At 34.9% G+C, this 22,294-nt stretch overlaps 1 protein-coding gene across 1 annotated transcript in view; it reads left to right on the top strand.

The window, feature by feature from the left end:
* The window catches only part of COL24A1 (collagen type XXIV alpha 1 chain), a 368,161-nt gene that overhangs the window by 209,342 nt on the left and 136,525 nt on the right, over nucleotides 1–22,294 (top strand). The window contains exons 26-29 of the mRNA XM_061121489.1: nucleotides 10,614–10,667; nucleotides 14,336–14,389; nucleotides 15,591–15,644; nucleotides 16,722–16,775. Coding sequence (XP_060977472.1) covers nucleotides 10,614–10,667; nucleotides 14,336–14,389; nucleotides 15,591–15,644; nucleotides 16,722–16,775 — 216 coding nt within the window. The remainder of the gene's footprint in view (nucleotides 1–10,613; nucleotides 10,668–14,335; nucleotides 14,390–15,590; nucleotides 15,645–16,721; nucleotides 16,776–22,294) is intronic.

Genomic DNA, 22,294 nt, shown 5'->3' on the forward strand with positions numbered 1-22,294 from the left:
TCCCACAGAGTTCAAAAGTCTGTTCTGTATTTCTGTGTCTCTTTTTCTGTTTTGCATATAGGGTTATTGTTACCATCTTTCTAAATTCCATATATATGTGTTAGTATGCTGTAATGTTCTTTATCTTTCTGGCTTACTTCACTCTGTATAAGGGGCTCCAGCTTCATCCATCTCATTAGGACTGGTTCAAATGAATTCTTTTTAATGGCTGAGTAATATTCCATGGTGTATATGTACCACAGCTTCCTTATCCATTCATCTGCTGATGGGCATCTAGGTTGCTTCCATGTCCTGGCTATTATAAACAGTGCTGCGATGAACATTGGGGTGCACGTGTCTCTTTCAGATCTGGTTTCCTCAGTGTGTATGCCCAGAAGTGGGATTGCTGGGTCATATGGCAGTTCTATTTCCAGTTTTTTAAGAAATCTCCACACTGTTTTCCATAGCGGCTGTACTAGTTTGCATTCCCACCAACAGTGTAAGAGGGTTCCCTTTTCTCCACACCCTCTCCAGCATTTATTGCTTGTAGACTTTTGGAGAGCAGCCATCCTGACTGGCGTGTAATGGTACCTCATTGTGGTTTTGATTTGCATTTCTCTAATAATGAGTGATGTTGAGCATCTTTTCATGTGTTTGTTAGCCATCTGTATGTCTTCTTTGGAGAAATGTCTGTTTAGTTCTTTGGCCCATTTTTTGATTGGGTCATTTATTTTTCTGGACTTGAGCTGCAGGAGTTGCTTGTATATTTTTTGAGATTAATCCTTTGTCTGTTTCTTCATTTGCTATTATTTTCTCCCAATCTGAGGGCTGTCTTTTCACCTTACTTATAGTTTCCTTTGTAGTGCAAAAGCTTTTAAGTTTCATTAGGTCCCATTTGTTTAGTTTTGCTTTTATTTCCAATATTCTGGGAGGTGGGTCATAGAGGATCTTGCTGTGATTTATGTCGGAGAGTGTTTTGCCTATGTTCTCCTCTAGGAGTTTTATAGTTTCTGGTCTTACATTTAGATCTTTAATCCATTTTGAGTTTATTTTTGTGTATGGTGTTAGAAAGTGTTCTAGTTTCATTCTTTTACAAGTGGTTGACCAGTTTTCCCAGCACCACTTGTTAAAGAGGTTGTCTTTTTTCCATTGTATATCCTTGCCTCCTTTGTCAAAGATAAGGTGTCCATAGGTTCGTGGATTTATCTCTGGGCTTTCTATTCTGTTCCATTGATCTATATTTCTGTCTTTGTGCCAGTACCATACTGTCTTGATGACTGTGGCTTTGTAGTAGAGTCTGAAGTCAGGCAGGTTGATTCCTCCAGTTCCATTCTTCTTTCTCAAGATTACTTTGGCTATTCGAGGTTTTTTGTATTTCCATACAAATTGTGAAATTCTTTGGTCTAGTTCTGTGAAAAATACCGTTGGTAGCTTGATAGGGATTGCATTGAATCTATAGACTGCTTTGGGTAGAATAGCCATTTTGACAATATTGATTCTTCCAATCCATGAACACGGTATGTTTCTCCATCTGTTTGTGTCCTCTTTGATTTCTTTCATCAGTGTTTCTGATGAAAGAAATCAAAGAGGCCTCATATTTCTTATATCTAAAAAGGAAGTCCTCTTTCTTATCCAAACATGTTATATACCCTTTCTTTCCACTTTTCTACATCTTCCCTTTTTCTGTCTCAACTGACAAGAGCCTGTCTTGTTCTCTCCTTGGACAAAAGTATGAGAAGTTGAGATAAAGAAATAATCGCTTATAATAAAAACACACTTTTCCATGTAGTGTTTGAAGTGATTTCTTCATGTCTAATGGATCTTCTGTTTCTCCTGTCCTCCAAGTTTGTACTAGATTGAACCATGAAAGCATACCATTTTTAAGGTTAAAATGTAGTAGTAGTCAAATATCAGCAATTAAACATGGCACAACCAATCACTACTTTTATTGTGGTAAGATGACTACTAAAATTCTCTTAAACAGAGAATACACACAATAGTATCAGTGTAAACACTGAAGTTAATGTGTTTCTAAGATAAAATAGAACTAAATAATAGGGAATTAGCCTTGTATATTATATTTTCAAGTGAATTTGAAGAGTTTGGGGGTCTGAAATTCTTTATCCTTGTAAGTATGATCGTTTTTTACATTGAATAGAAATTTTGAAACAATACAAAATAGTTCCATAGTTAAGGCACAATGATTTTTTTTTTTTAAAGATAATTGTCAAATCTAAGAACTTCATATAAAATTTTTTTTTAACATTTTGGCTTTAACTAGGAAATATCCTAACTTTATTTTCAGTAGGATGTGGTTACTTTAAAAAAAATTCAACTCAAGTATTTTAGAATTTTACTGACTTTTGGAGGAAAAAATAGTATTTCTTTTCAATTGTAGCAATTTATTTATTATACATAAGCCCTTTTGGCTTTCTGAGTTTCCACTTTAGCTAACAAAATCTTTAAATAGATTATTACATATCCCATTTTGCAAAAAGTGAAATGTTTTCAATTATTATAGAGTTATCTAGCTCTTGACACATAGCATGTCATGTTCTGGCTGTAAGCTTTGTTATTTATTTATTTATTTTTTTAATATGTGTTAGAGGTGGAATCAGTGTTTTGAAACATTTTTAATGAAAATTCTCTATCTAAAAGGTATAAATTGCTGATAATTCTTTTAAGTTGAGGCTATGGGTTCAACAACTACTTTTCATTTCCCTTAAATACCCAACAGAAATGGTTTGGATTTTGTGGGCTGTACAATCTCTGTCCCAACCATTCAGTTCTGCCTTCATAGGATGAAAGCAGTCATAGACAATAGGTAAATAAATGGTCATGGCTGTGTTCCAACAAAACTTTATTTACAAAAACAGGCAGCCAGCTCTCAGGGTCATGGTTTGCTGACTCCTACTTTATCTGATGCTTTATAGTGATTTATCTTATGGCAACTTTTGTTATTGACTTTATATTTTAGTTATTAATTGACTAATATAGTGTCTTATACATGATACATAACCATAACTAATGAAAGAGGAATGAAATTTTATGCATTTCATCTTTGGGAAAATGTACATCATTACAAAACTACTTAGAATATTTCTACTGAAGTGTCTAACTTAATAGATGTGAAAAACTGGAGAAAACTATTAGAAGGAGTCAAGTCTTGATAAAAGACTTTTTATGATAAATCAAATCAAGAATAAAATTGAGTCATTGTGATAGTTTTAAAATACGTCCACAAATTCTTTGATGTTCCTCTTTTCTAAAAGACAATCTTATTTCACTCTCTGAGTGTGTAGTAGACTTAGTCACTCACTTCTAATGAATAGGCTACAGCAGAAGCAGCAGTGTGTAACTAGGTCATAAAAGACACTGCAGCTTCTTCCTTGCTCACTCTCTCTCTTAGATTATTCTTTCTCTTGGGTTAGTCTCTCTTTTGAATTACTCACTCTGAGTGCTACGTAATCAAACTGTACAGAGGTCTACATAGCAAGAAACTGAGGCCTCCAGCTAATAACCTACTTGGAAATGAATTCCCTATTCTCAGTCACGTCTTCAGATGACTACAGCCCATGTCAAATCTTAACCGCAACCACATGAAAAACTCTGAGCCAAAATCACCAAAGCTAAGCTACTCTGAAATCTTGACTGATGGAAACTGTGAGATAATAAGTGTCTGTTGTTTTAAAGCCACTGACTTTGGGGTAACTTGCTCTGCAACAAGACATAGCTAGTACAATTGTATGAATGATTTCAATGTTTGTTTTGAAATGAAGTAAAATGAATTGAAAGGAACAGAAAAGGAAACCATCCATATTTTTACTCTGAGTGTCCACAGATTAAAAATAAGAATAAATTGTGTACATTTTCACATACTCATAATTTTCATTTGAGCACTTTAAAATTGATTGTATAATTTTCTGTCCTCGGCTCTCATTGGCATATGTAGCGCTTAAGGTTTCATGGGTTAAAATTAGAGCAAGTCATGGCAGCTTAATCTGTCCTTTTAAACAGTGCTTTCTGCAATAAAGATGAGAAGGTTATAGGGAACCTTTACTTAACACATGTCTCTGCTTTGAGTTTTGTAACTCACAAAGCATTCACAGGGCAAGGAAGCTATCTAGAGATAACTTCTGGGACCTTATCTAGAGATAACTCAGACCTTGAGAGCCTATAAAACCTGCTAATATCTTCTCTCTGATACAAATGTGTTGGAATAAGCCATAATATTAGCCTGTTTTGTTTTGGTTTTTAACTCATCCTGTGAAATATAGCAAAAAATAGGTTTTGAATATAATTTCCTTCTATTCAGAAGAGTATTTTTGTATTGTAGATGAGTTTCTTTTATTTGGCAGATAAAACAAAACTTCGATTCTAAATAAAATAATTTTATTTTTAAACTATGTCCTCATGCAGTTATTGTGCCTCCTCCTTTTTGTTGTCACACTTCTTAAAATTATAAACTATCCAACTTTTTCCCACTTTTGCTTTGGCAAAATTATATTCAAACACACAAGATACTTAAATTGTTCTTAAAGATCACCACCAGCCTTCTAATTGCCAAACCCTATGATTATATTCATCCTTTTCAACCCTTCCCACATAATACCAATTTCTCTCTATCTAAAACTTTTCCCTTCTTGAATGTTTTTTTGCACATTCCTGGTTCCTGTCCTCTCTGACTCTTCCTTTTTTTCCCATCTCTTGCTTCCAAAGAATCTTCATTAAAATTCTCTCCTGTTTTTGTTCTATTACTGTATGTACTGCATCATTCTTATGATTTCAGGATTGATTTTTCTATGGACTCACAAATTAATATTTCAGAATAAACTCTCTAAGACCCATAATTGTCCCATGACTTAATTCATCTCTCCTCTGACACTGGCTTCTGCCCTGAGCTGCTGTTCCAAGTCATGATACCATTGTCATAAGAGTTATTACAGTTAACCTGTACTATTACAATAGCTTCTAACTCTTCACACCATTTTCTGTTTTTTTCCCATTTCCACACATTGAACATAATGTTGTTAAATTATTATCCTTTCAGTACAGGTATGATTATATTCCTCCTTTACTCAAACCAACAATGATTCTTCTACAAACACAAATTCTTCTGCAAGCACCACAAATACAAATGTCTCACTTGGCAGTCAAAGCCTTCAATGGTACATCACCATATATCTGTTCAAGTCTCTTTCCTACACATATCCTGTGCTCCAGACAATCTGGATTTACTTTATCTTTGACAAATGTTTCATCATTTGCTACCTCCTACTTTCTGTTCAAATCATTCCCTCTGCTTTGAATATACTTTCACCATTTATCTTGTCAGCAGTTAGCCATACCTCAAATAGTGTGTTCTCTGTAAAGCTTTTCCTTATGTTCTCAACCAGATACACTATCCCCTGTCTTTGCATTATACAGATTGTATTTTTCTTCTCTTGACTTACAGAAAATATGCTTTTCTTTATCCAATTTACTAGATTATTCATTCTTATTAAATTTTACTCACTTTTATATCCTGTACCACTATTACGAGTAAATAAATATGCATTCGATTTTATTTTCTTCAGATCATTTTGTACTTATTGAATAAATTGATCACAATCAAAACCAGAGATTGGTTCAGTGCACTCTATGCCATCTTTACTTATAGAATCATTTCTGTGAGACTACCTTTTGAATAAGCCGACTGAACTGAGTTACAAAGTTTTACAATTTTATATCAACACATGTTAATTCACTATATTTTTAGAGGAATATTAACAGCTATAACAAATAAACCTAGTATTTTTGTAGTTTTAACTTGATAAGAAGTTGGTTTTGTTCATGTTAATAGTCCAGTGCAGGTATTACCAAGTAATTCTCCCATAAAAAGTGACTTAGAATCCCAGCTTCCTTTTTCCTTACAGTTCCACTACCACCGAGGGCCTTTAGTATGTGGGTTAGAAGAAAGTGAAGGAAAATCTCCTGTTTTTCAAATAAATAAATGCCAGAGTTCATCAGTTTTGAAACACACATTGCATCAGTCACATTGGGCTAAGTTTTGCTGCAGAAAGAAACAATCTCAAAATATCAATGGCTTACAACAAAAGCTTGCTTGTTACTTGCAGATTAAAATAACAGTGAGCTACCAGTCTATACATAGACATAAACCATCACCCTGAAGTTGTGTATGTAATTTCCATGTATTTTACGTCAGTAACAAATTATGCTATTATTATATGTGCTTTAAAATTTTGCATGAAATGTTTTCATAATGACGTATCCTTTTTTGGCTTCCCTGGTGGCTCAGTGGTAAAGAATCTGCCTGCCAGTGCAGGAGACACAGGTTCAATGACCGAATCGGGAAGATCCCCTGGAAAAGGAAATGGCAACCTACTTCAGTATTTTTGCCTGGGAAATCCCATAGAGAATGTTGGCAGGCTACAATCTTATCGGATGGCCAAAGAGTCGGACATGACTTAAAAACTAAACAACAAAACGACAACAAAATTCTTTTGAAAAGGATGTATGCTTTTTACTCACTCAACATTATTGTCTTAAAACGTTTATTTATATTGCTATATGTAGATCTATCTGGTCCATTAATTTTAATTGCTGTTGAGTTTTTCCAGTGTATGAATACATTTCAGTTTATCTATTTACAAACCAATAATTCAGATGATTCTACTTTTCTACTTAAATAATGCCACCATGGACACTTTTCTGTGTATCTCCTAGTGCATGTATGTGTGAGTAGAAATCCAAGGGTCCAGTTAGAAATGAAAGTGCTAGGTTATGGATTAGATACATCTTCTGTTTCACTACATACTCTCCTATAACATACTCTACATACAGTTGCTCTCCAGAGTGATGTACCAGTGATATAAACTGGTTACATATAGTTCTGTCCCCATTTTATAGCCAAAACTTGAGTGTTACCAGATTTAATATGTTTGTATTAGACTTTTGGGGTCCTGAAATAGTCTAAGGAAACCTTTTTACATCTGTTCTCTAGCTAAGTTTCATTAAAGATTCCCTGTGGACATGGATATAATCCTAGGAGTTGTTTGTCTTTCCAATAAGAACTTATCTCTTCCAGTTATGCCCTTTTGATGGATTGCATCTTCTAATACTGACATCAGGAGTGACAAACTCAAATACCCTGTTGGGATCAGGCAGGTAGTATAAATAGTGAGATGGTTAGGTATGAGACGAGCGATTGACAGGGACTATGGTGAACTGAAGAGTGCTCATCCACTATTTGTCTTTGAGAATACACTAGCCTAGCATACACCAAGCTAGTCATCTGAAGCCAGGCATCTTATAAATCTTTATATATGAAAACTTTTAATATAAGACCTCTAGATTGATAAATCTTAGCACCTTATTCAGCTTTTTAAAATTAGTATGTGTGAACTGTGGGCTAAGCAAAATATTTTTGTAGGTAATATTGCTCTGGTATGCATGGTCAATATTGGGATAAGCTAAATGGCCCCTACTCCATTCATTCATCTAAATTTGACTTGTTAGGAAAAGGAGTTTTTTTTTCCCCCCTTGAATTAACTAGTCTGTGTTTAGAAAAAGTGTTAGTCATTCAGTCGTGTCTAACTCTTTCAGACCCCACAAACTGTAGCCATCCAGGCTTCTCTGTCTGTGGGATTCTCCAAGCAAGAATACTGGAGTGGATTGCCATTCCCTTCTCCACAGGATCTTCCCGACCCAGGGATCGAACCTAGGTCTCCTGCATTGCAGGCAGACTCTTTACCATTTGAGCTACAGGGAAATCCTTAGGTTCTGCTGTTTTGGTTATTGTCTCACAAAAGAGTTCAATTTCATTGCTTCTGCTCAGATTTGATTAACTGACCATTGATCATTTATTGTTTCAGAGTGAAAGCCTTCACTCCCTTAAATTTAAAGAACCATAGAAATAAATTATTAAGTCCCTTTCATCTGGATATAACTACTAACATTAGCATGTTGTTTAAAAATATGAATTAGTATTATCCAATTGAAATATGATGTCACAACTGTAATTTAAAATTTTCCAGTAGCCACTTTTAAAAATGTAAAAAAAATAGTGAAATTGATTTTAGTAATATTTACTTCAACTAATATATCCAAAGCATTATCGTTTTAATATGTAATCAATGTAAACAGTCATTAATTAGATATTTTGCATTCTTTTTGTAGTTCAGTTTGGTTCAGTCCCTCAGTCGGTCCTACTCTTTGCGACCCCATGAACCACAGCACGCCAGGCCTCCCTGTCCATCACCAACTGCCAGAGTCCACCCAAACCCATGTCCATTGAGTTGGTGATGCCATCCAACCATCTCATCCTCTGTCGTCCCCTTCTCCTCCTGCCCTCGATCTTTCCCAGCATCAGGGTCTTTTCAAATGAGTCATCTCTTCGTATCAGGTGCCCAAGTATTGGAGCTTTAGCTTCAACTTTTTGTAGTAGATCTTCAAAATCTTGAGTGTCTTTTTCATTTATAGCACATGTCAGTGTGGACTAGCCACATTTCAAGTGTTCAGTAGCCACTTAAACTCATCTATACTATTTAAGCTCATATACTTTAGAGAGCTTCTTAACTCATCTGCCTTATATATTAAAGGGGAATTATGATAATACTACCAAATATGGTTGTTGTGAAGATTAAATCAGACATATAGCAAGTGTTTGACATATGTTAGTGTATACATAATCAGTAGATAGATAGATGTGGGTGAGGATACATATACCAGTTCAGTTCAGTTCAGTCGCTCAGTCGTGTCCAACTCTTTGTGACCCCCATGGACCGAAGCACACCGGGCCTCCCTGTCCATCACCAACTCTTGGAGTTTACCCAAACTCATGTCCATTGAGTTGGTGATGCCATCCAACCATCTCATCCTCTGTTGTCCCCTTCTCTTCCTGCCCTCAGTCTTTCCCAGCATCAGGGTCTTTTCAAATGAGTCAGCTCTTCACATCAGGTGGCCAAAGTACTGGAGCTTCAGCTTCACCATCAGTCCTTCCTGTGAACACCCAGGACTGATCTCCTTTAGGATGGACTGGTTGGATCTCCTTGCAGTCCAAGGGACTCTCAAGAATCTTCTCCAAAACCACAGTTCAAAAGCATCAATTCTTCTGTGCTCAGCTTTCTTTATATATATATGCGTGTGGATAAAATCATGCCCCTATATATTAACTTCAGTCAGCTTCAACACAGCAAACCATTTTTCATGATTCAGGTATCTTCTAATGCTTATATGTATTATTATATGATACTCTATTGAAGTAGTATCTTTGGTAGCTATTGAAAAAGACAATGTTTCATACATTTTAAAGAATTATTTATTTATTTATTTATTGGCTATTCTGGGTCTTTGTTGCTGTGCATGGGCTTTTCTCCAGTTGTGACTAGCAAGTGCTACTCTCTCGTTGTTGTGCAAGGGCTTTTCACTGTGGTCACTTTTCTTGCTGCTGAGCCTTCTAGGGCATGCAGGCTTCAGTAGTTGTGGTTCCTGGGCTCTAGAGCGCAGGCTCCGTAGCTGTGGTGCTCAGGCTTGATTGCTCCATGGTGTGAGGGCTCATCTCAGGCCAGGGACTGAGCCCGTGTCTCCTGCATTGGCAGGAAGATTCTTTACCACTGACCCACCAGGGAAACCCATTTCATACATTTTTAAATAAGAGGAAGTAACATCATAATTGAAGACAGTCAGGAGAAGGATTATACTCTTGTGAAACTTGTTTTATGTTACCATTTTTGCTTTCTACACTACTTGAAGCAGAATCCATAGAGACAGAATCCATAAAGCAGAATTCATAAAGATAGATGCACCATGAGCCTTGTTCACTCTGAAACAGTGTTACTGATTGCCTTCTTTCACTTCTGCCCAATTCATTCTTTACTCAAGCTATTTTCTCTGCCTAGGAAGCTCTTCCTCCTTTCTTCCCTTGGCTGGCTGGCCTCTTCTTATTCTTGAACTTTCAGCTTAAATATTAGGTCTCAGATTTACCCTGACCATCTTTTGTAAAATATGTCTTTTATTCTCCACCTCAGCATCACAGTTGTTTCCTTTGTGAACCTCTTATCATAATTTATAATTATTCACTTTTTAATTTAGTTTTTCTTATTTCTTCAGGACTTTTTGCCTCATCAGGGCAGGTCCTAGGTCTCCTTTGGTTACTACTGAAATCTCAGCAACTAGCATAGGGCAAGGCACAAAGTAGGCACCTGATATTTTTTGAGTGAGTTAATGAGTGAATTAATGTGTTATTCCCTCATGTACTGAGGAGCTTTCAAAGAAGGAAGCCACAGAAATGATTTCTTAAGCTAGTCTATCCACATCAAGTATCTGTAAAAACTGCAGGACATTTATTACATCCACTGAACTGTTAGTTCTACAAGGACAATAAGCTCCATGCCTCCCAGCACAGGGCCTGTCACAAATTAGACATTCATATATATTTGGTAATTGACTGAATAATTAATTCTGATTTGAAATCTTAGGCAAGACACCTTTACTAAGAGGAATTTTTCTCTAAGATAAATTTAGAATTTAGAACGAGTTAGAAAGAAACATAGTGTTTACAGGAGATTTAAAACCAGGGTTCTATAATGGCAATACAATATATATGTATTTTCTATTATACTCTTTCTTTAAAGGGACCTGTTGGTTTACCTGGAGAAGTTGGGGTGACTGGAAGCATTGGTGAAAAGGTAATTTCTTTCATTGTTTTGTTCAATAATAAGGATTCTAAGGTAAACTCAAAGGAGGGATATTCATATTATATTTTATGAATTAGAAATCACTCATAACTTAAAATGCATTACCTATACTGAATCTCTTAAATATATTGAAATATAGCTGATGGTATATATGTTTCTAAATTTTAAAGAGCAGAGTGCTCTTTTGGTTATAATTATGTGCTTGGAAGGGAAAAGATGAAATAGATGGTCTAGGTATATGACTAGAAAATATTTAAATCTACTTTATGAGAACAAGTCCCTAAAGGAAACAGTTTTGAAAGTGAAGAATAAGTTATCACTTTGCCTGATCCAAGTTTCAGTCACAATCTCTTTATATCCTCTTGGAATCCAGTATGAAGTTATTCATGGATCTTTTTGGCTGTTGTGATGGAAATTGTAATTTGCTTAAAAATTTCCTAGAAATTGTTATCTTGGGAGTGATTTTCCATATTTAGTTTCAAGTTTAAGAAAGTCTTTTTTGAAAAAAAATCAGAAGTATTTCTTTATTTGAAACCAACAAGGACATTTTCTTGAATTGTTTTTAATTGACTCATTATGAACTAGAAAATTTTGGACTTTTGACTGAAACCTGACTTGCTGAATGTAACATGGAAGCATGGTAATCTAATGCAAGGCTACTCTTTGTGGATAATTAAGTAGAGCCAGGATTAGAAGTAAATTAGATAATGTTCCAGTTATTTCCATCTGAAATTATTAATTTAAGTTAAACAATATATTTAAAATTCATCCTTACCCCCCACCCACATCCAAACTGCTGTCTTCCCAATTTTCTCATTTCTATTGTTCTGCATTATACCTCTCTGTTCTCCCAATGTTCCAGATAGAGTGAACCCATCTTTGCGTTTCCTTTTTCTTCCATTGTTGTTGTTCAGTCACTAAGTCATGTCTGACTCTGCGACCCCATGGACTTCAGCATGCCAGGCTCCTCTGTCCTCCACTATCTCCTTAAGTTTGCTCAAGTTCATGTCCCTTGAGTTATATAATCAAATTCATGTCCCTTGCTTATCTAATCATCTCATTCTCTATGCCTAATCTTTTTAGCAGGTCTTAGAGTTTTTTCTTTATAGTTTATCCTTTCTAATAATCCATCTAGGCTACCCCCTCAGACATAATCTTATTAGTTTATCTTTAATTTACTCTCTTCCCTGGTGGCTCAGATGGTAAAGCCTCTGCCTACCATAAGGAAGACCTGGGTCCCATCCCTGGATTGGAAAATCCCCTGGAGAAGGAAATGACAACCCACTCCTGTACTCTTGCCTGGAAAATCCCATGGATGGAGGAGCCTGGTAGGCTACTGTCCATGGGGTTGCAAAGAGTCAAACACAGCTGAGCAACTTCACTTTCTTTCTTTTCACTTTCCCTTTCCATCTTCTAATCCAGCCTACATATTACTAGTGGAACACTTTTTTTGATGGGTCAGGATAAAGCATTTTGAAAAGCCTTCATTAACTCCCTATGTGTGTGTGCTAAGTCACTTCAGTCATGTCTGACTCTTTGCGACTCCATGGACTGTAGCCCACCAAGCTCCTCTGTCCATGGGGATTCTCCAGGCAAGAATACTGGAGTGGGTTGTCATGCCCTCCTCCACAGGATTGTCCCAACCCAGGGATTGAACCCGGGCCTCCCATATTGAAGGCAGATTCTTTACTTTCAGAGCCATCATGCTTAAGCCTATTAATAGCTCTACTTTGCTGTCAAGATACTACATGATTTTGGTTTAATCAGTTCATGTAACAAATTTTCTGATATTCACAGTATAAACCTTTCTTGCTCCCCTGCCTCATATTTTATTCTTGTTCCTATTATTATTCTTACTGTTTTCTTGGTTTAGAGTATCCTCTTCCTTTCCCTGTATTTATTCAAAGCCAAACTATAGTACTCAGTGAAGTTCTGTCTCCTCCATAAAGTCTTCCCAGATTATTCTATTCCTTCTTGATTTCTTCCTTTCCTGGATTCCTTCCTTTCTTCTTTTCCTTCCTTCCCAGATTATTCTATTCCTTCTTGATTTCTTCCTTTCCTGAATAAGTACCACACAATTTAAAATTTTCCTTTAATTGATTCATCTTTCTTAATGACATGTTTCTAATTACTTGAGGGTAGAGTCTAAGTCAAATTTCTGTTATATCTCCCCAATGCTCAGTACATTAAAAGTGATTTTAAAATATTTAGTGATCTTTTATTAACAATATAAAAATATAAAATGACCTCAGTTCAGAAAAATTTAGATAGTTATAAAACTATCTAAAAGTATAAACTTTTCCATTGTGATTTAGTTACTTCTGTGTTGTCTTCTACACTAACACACTGAAAATCTTTGGAATTTTAATGTGAATCAGCTTAGACCTTTAATCTATTGTGGCATATTTGATTATCATTATTATGGTTAATTGTGTTAAAAGTTTACAGAAATAAAATTTTGTTCAATGGTTATACACTTAAATTAATTTTTACAGTTTGCTTTCATATTTTACTGTCTTCATATTTTATATATCTAAAATTATGAGAATTTCTACTTGCAAAACTTTAGCATATGATGTATGCTCAATCTTAAATCTTGTTTATTCATAATTTATATTTTTTCATTTAAATAAACTTCAGTATTTTATCCCTTGAAAAGTATCTTAAGAGAATTTTAATAATAGTAAAACTCTACCAACTTTAGGGTAAAACTGCAAAATTTGTAAATTTAAAACTTACTGAAAATTAGAATGAGTTTATGGTCCAGGCTTAGCTCATTCTTCACTAATTTTTTTGATGATTTGAAAGTAGTTTTTAATTTTCTGTGCATTGCATTTTTCATTTACACTTTAATGAAAGCATTTCATATTTTGTAAACTTTGAATTAATGATATTTCATTGTTTCATACTTTGGCTCATTACAAGAGAAAATATTATGTAATATTGATTATAGCAGTATGATTGGTAATATTGCTGAAATAAAAGAATAAATGAGGAAATAAAATATTTTTTGAAATAAATATATAGCAATTTAAGAGATTTTTATACACTAAATTACATGGTCAAACATTGACAGTCCATCATCAGAATAGACACAATAGTAATTAAATTCTGTTTTTTTGTAAATATTTTGCCAACTCTTAATAATATAAAATTATAGTCTATATTATAGACTCTTTGTTTTGTCATTGTACAAGTGTATTTGAAAAAGTAGAATAGACTATGTATTATAAGTGCATTGTATTAATAGTTTGCTATTAAATCATGTTACTAGCTTAAAAAATAAATAAATAAAATAAAAAAAAATAAATCACTTTGCCTTCCAAGTTTCTCTATTGTGTCCTAGAGAACATTGTTATAACTAATTTGATTTTTGGCTTGCTAATATGTATTTGTTATTTCATTCACATCTTATATAAATGAGATAAATGTATATGTCTCACGGTTTGTGTGTGCAGGTCTGTCGTGACATCTGTAGAATCTAGAATGAGACTATAAATGGAGGCCCTGGGGTCAGAGTATAATTAGAAGCCCACATACCATATACCTAAACATTTAAAAATTGTAAACCAAACTAATGAGTCAGTAAATAATACATAGTCTATTCTACCTTTTCATGACTAATCAACATACCTCAATGTTTTTCTTTTTTTCAAAAGGGAGAGCGTGGAAGTCCAGGTCCAGTAGGTCCCCAGGGGGAAAAGGGTACAATGGTAAGAATTCAGTAATCTGAAAGATGTGTGTCCAAAGAATGTAGTAAAGTTATGGCTTTCCAGAGGTAGAATTGCCTTGAATGAAATTCAAGTAAGTGAAAATGCTATTTTGTAGTAAGTTTCCATTAGAAGTTTTCTTCTAAACTGTTTACTATTCGGAATGCTGATTTGCACTCAAAAGCACGCAAATCAGATGGCTTAGTCAAAGGAGCCTATAGTTTTTAGAGAAGAATTACCATCCTAAATTATCATATGTGGATAAAGAAGAAAATTCAATTAGGAGTCTACTTTGATTTGGCAACTTAGTTTATATGACACATAGCATCATTGCCACCTTTCCATAAGTTTGTCATCACAGTGTAATTCTTTTATGTATGAAAGACCGAAATATGGAATTCATCTTATGGTCTTATATCTTTAAGAAAGTAATAGCTGATAAATTTTATATCTAGATTGCAGTGTTTCATTTATTGAAGTTTCTAAATGTGACAGAAAATAGAATTAAGAATTATTTTCAACTAAAGAATTTTGCTTTCAGAAAATGCATTGTAATGGATCTGGTGTACCTAATATTATCTGCAAATTCATTTTACATAAATTTTTCTTCACTTTTGACTTCTGTATTATGAGTAAAACACTGTAAGATTACTTTTACCTATCTCCAATTGCTGTTAACTAGGAAATCTAATATACCTTTAAAGGCTGATTAATTTCAAAAATAATTGCCTTCTATGATAGTCTCTGAAGCATCTGAATATGGTTAATACCACTAAGGGTATAGTCCTTGTAAAATTTGATAGGCTAGAGTATTTGTTCACAATCACATTTCTTAATTTTTTTAATTCCCTGACATTGAAAAGGATATGGTTTCACAATCTGTATATATTTAACATAATGAATATTTATTCACAGCATAACATAATCTAGAGAAAGATGAGATGAATATTTTCCTCTCAATAGGTTATAATATGTGATTCTGGGCAAAGAGTTTCTAATAAAAGTATACACCGCTTCTCTAAACATTTTTGTTTTTATTGTCTTTCTTGGACATTTCCTGTGGCCTCATGTCTTGGATAGAAGGTGGAGAGTTTATCAAATTATCATTTTTAATTACTATTTATCATTTACTGGTTTATCTTCAGTGAAAATAATTAGATATGATGGAGAATTCATGTCTCTTATATTTTTGCTTAAATTATAGGGATATCCAGGTCCTCCTGGGGTTCCGGGACCCATGGGTGCCCTGGGATTACCTGTAAGTACAGAGAAGACTTCTCTTCCCAATCACTGCAAAACACTCTAGAATATAACATGGTGTCTTTAACTCCCTTGCTTCTACTTGTTCTGTTATTTACTGCTCACTTCTAATAGTACAGCTCTGCAACCAATAACCATATATAAGAAAATAGTCAATAATTAAGCTTCAAAGTAAGACCAATTGGACAAATCACAAGCACAATTTCCAACATACTGTTCTTAGAAATTTACTAATGTTCTCCAATTGAAAAAATCCATAGAAAAATTTAGTATTCAAAAATTGAGTTTTGAAAAATTCCATTTGTGTTTACAGGAAAATAATGAAGTCTTGTCTCTAAAGAGAAAGTTTGCTGATTAAAGATTGAAAGTTATTGTGAACTTAAATGTGAAAAATATATGAGCCTTTGTGATCCCCTAAGTAGAACTATTATCAGAAAGGGTTTATGTTGTTTTGTGAAGCTTCTGTTTTGAAGATAAGCCCAATTTTCCAGCATACTGATAGACATGTATTGACTTCCAAATGAGGAAGACTGATAGAGGGCACAGTTGCTAATTTTTTTAGTCATGTAAGATAAAAAATAGATTTTAGTTCCTGTGAAAGTTCACTGTTTTCGTCTACCTATGTTATAAAAATAAATAAACTTTGTTTTCTAAGCATGTCTTTATTGGAGACTATTAGGTATAAAAGCTCATTGTAATTGAATAATAATGTAATCTTCATTGAAGACTATTTTTGTAGCATATTAATTTGGAAAATTTTGTGACGTTTTTCATGGTAACAGAAAAAATCCATTTTTATGTGATGGGATTATCATAAGCATCTAGAGGAAGGAGAAGGAAATCTTGCAAAAGTAGCCATTGCTTCTTGATGGGCAGGCAGATTAAACTCCCAGGTCACATTGGTTAAGTGTATATCTCCCTCCACTACCACTCCATATGTGTTTATCATAAAAACCATGTGGTCAGTGAATCTTAAGTACTTCTCATCCTTTTCAGGGTATAAACGCTTAGAAACTACTGTTCTTGTAATATTCCTGTGAATTCTGTAACTGATTTTTAAATTTTCAACATGTAGGGTCATGTGGGGGCAAGAGGACCTCCTGGGATTCCAGGTCCTAAAGGACGAAGAGTAAGTTATCGAATCAAGGAAGTACATTAACCTAAAAAAAAAAAAAAAATGACAAAGAGTAAGTTATTGAATCAAGGAAGTACATTAACCTTAAAAAAAAATGACATTGTAAATAGTGATGTGTTCAGCAAAAATAGCTTACATTAGATGGAAACATTAATTGCAGTGTAATTTATAATCATTTGTACTTATAAAAGCATACTTTTCCATTTTGTGTTTTAGAAATTTTACCGACTGAAGAACTCTCTCTTATTCCCACATTCCAGTTTCATCCACTGGGGGAATTGTGAATGTAAAGGTGTTTAAATAAATGATTTTTGTACTCACAAAAAGACTTATATAGCAAGAAATAGTAACAGCATGATAAAGAGTGAAAGGAAATAGAATAAGGATAAAAGGATGACTAAGAGTTTATTCACTGTAAATAAGAGGTAATATAATCATTGTCTAATAATTATGCATAAGAATTAAGTTAAAAACCTTTCATTCTTTAAGTCTTTTAAACATTTAGATCCTGTTTTTTTATTTAAAGAAATAAGAACCACCATTTATTGCCTGCCTGTCATGTGCCAAGCACTTTTACATATACTAATACTCAAAACCACTCTAAAAGGGGGAGGCATTTATCTCAGATATTATAGTTGAGGAAAATGGGACTCTTGAGAGTTCAAGTATATGAACCATTGACATAGGTCTGGGGCACAACCAGGATTCAAACCTTAGTGTGTCTAACTTCAAAGCCTATGGTTTTTCAATACCTCATTGAATATTAAAGTATTTTTCCTTGATTAATTTGAATATGTAGACTCTAAGAACTCTGTTTTCTCCCTTGGCTTCACCTTGACTTTTACAGCTAGTGAAGAAAGTATTTTAAAATGCTAAAATAATGGCCTCCAAATAACAAAGATTTAAAAAAAAGAAAAACACCCTCCCATTTTCCTGTTGGCAAGTTCGAGAAAGGTGCTTAGTTTAAAATAACAACTTTAGGAACTCATTGGCAATACAATGATATGGATTCGGCACATTCACTGTTGTGGCTTGGTTTCAATCCCTGATCAGGGAGCTAAGATCCTGCAAGCTGCACAACGTGGCCAAAAAATAAAATAAGCCCAAAGAAGTAATGACTTTAATTTCATGTGCTGTGTTTTAGGTGAAGATTAAAGAAAAAGAGCAAATTTTTCTGTATCATCACTTCTTTTCTGAAAAGCTATTTTCCTTTCTGGGTTATGGATTTATAGCCTATAAATAATATTGATGGCCACATCTATTTTAGCCCAAATGAGATTTAGGATAATAAAAAATCATGGAAGATGATCTGTACTTTCATTTTAGTGGCCTGTACTCTGCCAGCATTCAGTACTTGGTCAGGTCAAATGTGTTTATTCAACACTGTATTACTCATAGTGGGAAAGTTCAACCAACTTTGTGACAGATGAAAAAAAAAATACTTTATTTGGTTAGCTAAATAATTGAGATCTTATTGGTTATCCAGGCGTACATGAGCCATATACTTAAGCAGGATATGTTTCTGAATCACTTGTGCTATCTCATGTCATATGGAAAGTTTATTTATCTGTAGTTTTTTAACTTCCCTGTGATCCCTGGGCAAATTATTTCTCTTTTCTGATTTGACACTTTGTCTTCATCTCTCACCTCCTCAAAGGTCTCTCTCATCCTCCAGATACATTTTACTGATATGTTTCCAGATGACTCCTCATAATTATTTAAAGTGCACCCAGTATTTCTTAAGCAAAGTTTTAGTTTAGAAATAAGGGCTTCATTTAGTACAAAAATGCTCCCTTTACAGGAGAATATTTGATGTAATCAGTCAACATTGGGAATACAAAAAGAACTGAAGACCAGAATGTTAAGGAAAAAAGATAGTATTATGAAGTTCCATTCTAGTTCTCACCTAGTATCTTCTTCTCCCATCAACCTATTTCCTCATCTATTCTCCACTACAGATGTGATCATAATGCATATCATTTCAAATGTTTTTCACTAACAAAAATTTGAGAATTTCTGTCCAGCCTACAGGGATAAATGCAAAAGTTATTTGGATGGAGATGCCTATGCCCCAGCCTTTCCTTGCTACCCCAAAGACTGAAGAGGTCAATATTTCCAGCACACCTATAACACTTTATGATACACAACTGTGTCACAGTACATTGGAGGGGAAGCTAGGCACATGTTCATGGAGACTATACAAAGAATTCTCATTATGAAACTAGTGCTTATATGCCCTTTCTGTTCTGCCTGTGATTTGTACTTTTATCATATGTGAATAAGTGAGCATCATGAATGGTAGGACTACAACCCAAGGATTCTGCTTCTCCGTCTGATTCTCTGCTATCCATCCATCTGCCATTCATCTGTCTAACATTTACTGATGTAACACAATCTGTCAAACTCTCCTACTGTCTTGGAGAATTCAAGGTTAACTATTCCTTGTATATAAGCCACATGATTTCATGGTTTAATGACTTACAGTCAGTGGCTTTTAAAGTATCATACAATATTGACAGAGAATAGCAAAAGCTCAGACAAGCAATAATACCTGCCATCTCAGGAAACAATCTAAATAACTTAGTATCATGAAAATTTTTCTAACTTGTTTTGTGAAGAATGTATAATCCTGCCCCTTATGAAAAAGATAACAGGATTGACTGAAAATGTTCATGTAGTTTGAGATTGTTAGATGGGAGAGTTACCTGTAGCCTGTAGTGACTTATTTTCCTTTCTTGGGCTCCAACATCACTGTGGACGGACTGCAGCCATGAAATTAAAAGACGCTTGCTCCTTGGAAGAAAAGCTATGACAAACCTAGACAGCATATTAAAAAGCAGAGACATCACTTTGCCAACAAAGGTCCATACAATCAAAGCTATGGTTTTTCCAGTACTCACGTACAGATGTAAGAGTTGGACCATGAGGAGGGCTGAGCACTGAAGAACTAATGCTTTTGAATTGTGGTTCTGGAGAAGACTCTTCAGAGTCCTTTGGACTGCAAGATCAACCTGTCAATTCTAAAGGAAATAAACCCTGAATATTCATTGAAAGGACTGAGGCTGAAGTTGCGATACTTTGGCCACCTGATTCAAAGAGCTGACTCATTGGAAAAGACCCTGATGCTGGGAAAGATGGAAGGCAAGAGGAGAAGGGGGCAACAGAGGATGAGATGGTTGGATGAAATCACTGACTCCATGGACATGAACTGGAGCAAACTCTGGGAGACAGGAAAGCCTAGTGTGCAGTCCATGAGGTCACAAAGAGACGGACACTATCTAGAGACCAAACAACAAACCTGTAGCTGACTTTTAACTTTTCCAAAAGAGGACAAAAAAAAAAGATTAGGTTTTTTTTTTAACTTAGCCAGAATATATTCTTCAAGAGCTTTATGTTATAGCTAATCAGATATTTTAAGGCAAGTACTAGAAAGAATAACTTTATACCCAATTAGGTACCTATTATAATACTGCTTGTCTAGTGTTCTTAGAACTTGACCTGAAGCTTGTTGTCTCAGGAGTCAGAGAAGAAACCCAGGGATAACTTCTACAACCAATATCGAAGTGAATGTTACAAATGTTGATAAAGCTAAGCTTTAGTTAATTAACCAACCCTTAACTGAACCCTTAATGGTACTTCCCTGGTGACTCAGATGGTAAAGTGTTTGCCTGCAGTGCAGGAGACCTGGGTTCAATCCCTGGGCAGGGAAGATCCTCTGGAGAAGGAAATGGCAACCCACTCCAGTACTCTTGCCAGGAAAATTCCATGGATGGAGGAGCCTGGTGGGCTATAGTCCATGGGGTCGCAGAGTCAGACATGACTGAGTGACTTCACTTAACTGAAGCATTGGGAGGACCAGACTTTTCAAGAGTTCTGCCAGTCTTAACATGGAGTCAAAATTTTTATCTTCTCTCCACTCCCTGCTTTCTGCCACAAGCAAACTTACATTTTCAATTTGATTTTATATTAATGCTGTCATAATTCTACTGATTAATATTAACAAAATATCCAAGAAAGAAGTTTCCTGTTACAAAAGAGTTAAATGCCTTGTTACCAATGGACACATTTCTAGATCATACTTGTTTCTGTGGTATTTTAGAATGCTAACTACTCATTTCTTTTCATACTTTCTCAGCCACGTTCTATTATTACTCTAAAAAAATTTGGAATGTGTTTTCCTAAAGAGAAGAAAAAGGGAAAAGGTCATGGAAGGTGCTAGGGAAAGAATCAATATAGTCTACTGAATTTTTAAGGTAAAGGTAATTATTAGAACAAGGTCCTGCGAGATTGCACTTGAAACTTCAGTCATGCTTTAAGTTTGGTTTTTCTTCCGTCTTCAGTTACTTAGCTGTCAAACATTCCAGGGAAGCCCCCACCTCAGGACCTTTGCAGTTGCTATTGCTCCTACCAGAATGATCTTTCCCAAGTTATTTGCATACCCTCAGTCTCATCTCCTTCAGGTCTAGCCACATGTCATTTGAGAGCTTTCTCAAACACCCCTCTAACCCCTCCCCACCTTAAATTCTTTCTAGTCCCTTAGCCTCTTTATTTTTCTTCGTTATACCTGACTACCTATAGCCATTTTATATTGTAATTTTACATATATATTTGCTTATTTATAAATTCAGGGATTTGTCTCTTCTCCCAGTTGGTCCTCAATAAATGTTTATTAAGTGAATAGCACTTTGAAAGTCACATATCTATTAAGTCCACACTCCTCAATCGGATATTCAGGGTCCTATACATTCAGAGTTTAACTTAGTTTTTCAGTCTTTTATGGGAAAATAGGGTCAAAAGTAAGCTGGGGACATGTCATGGAGTACCTTAAATACAGGCTGAGAAATTGTAGTGCTGGAGATATGGCTTTGGCTGTAGTATGCCCAGTGGGCCTATACATCCTCATGGACTGTGAGTCTTCTCTCCAATCCCATGAATGTTCCCAACAGGATCAGGGTATGCAGTTACCCCAAGAGCACCCAGGAAGAGCGTCCTATTACAGTAAGCGGCTTTATGATAGTATATACTTAAACTAAGTTGGCCTCAGATGGGCTACAGTAGAAGGTGCTGAAGCCTATGGGGCTCCTTCAAATCATCATGTTATATTAGGAAATTTGTATCACTGTTTTGTATAGAAATCTTCAATGCCTCCTCATTGTTTATTGATTCAACTGTAAACTCCAGTCCTTCACCCTTTAAATCCCAGTCTTTCTACAATTATCTATTAATATAGAAATACTAAAAAATGCTCAGTGTAATGAATAACTCAGGTTAAACGAACTACATTTTTCATTCTTGCATATCTTCTTTTCTGCCTCTGTATCCTTTTCTCATACTATCCCTCTATTTAGAATTTCTTCCAGAGCATGATCTCTGACTGTCAAAATAATACCTCCATTCCCTTTACAACCTGTGAAAGCTCTCTCCCTCCTTTGGATCGCTTTACCCCTTAACACACCTTATCTCTGCCTATATTATAGTTGCTTTTGTAGTTTACCTTATATCATAATATGGAT

This window comes from Dama dama, chromosome 20 (assembly GCF_033118175.1).
Source record: "Dama dama isolate Ldn47 chromosome 20, ASM3311817v1, whole genome shotgun sequence".
In the NCBI taxonomy this organism is placed as follows: Eukaryota; Metazoa; Chordata; class Mammalia; order Artiodactyla; family Cervidae; genus Dama; species Dama dama.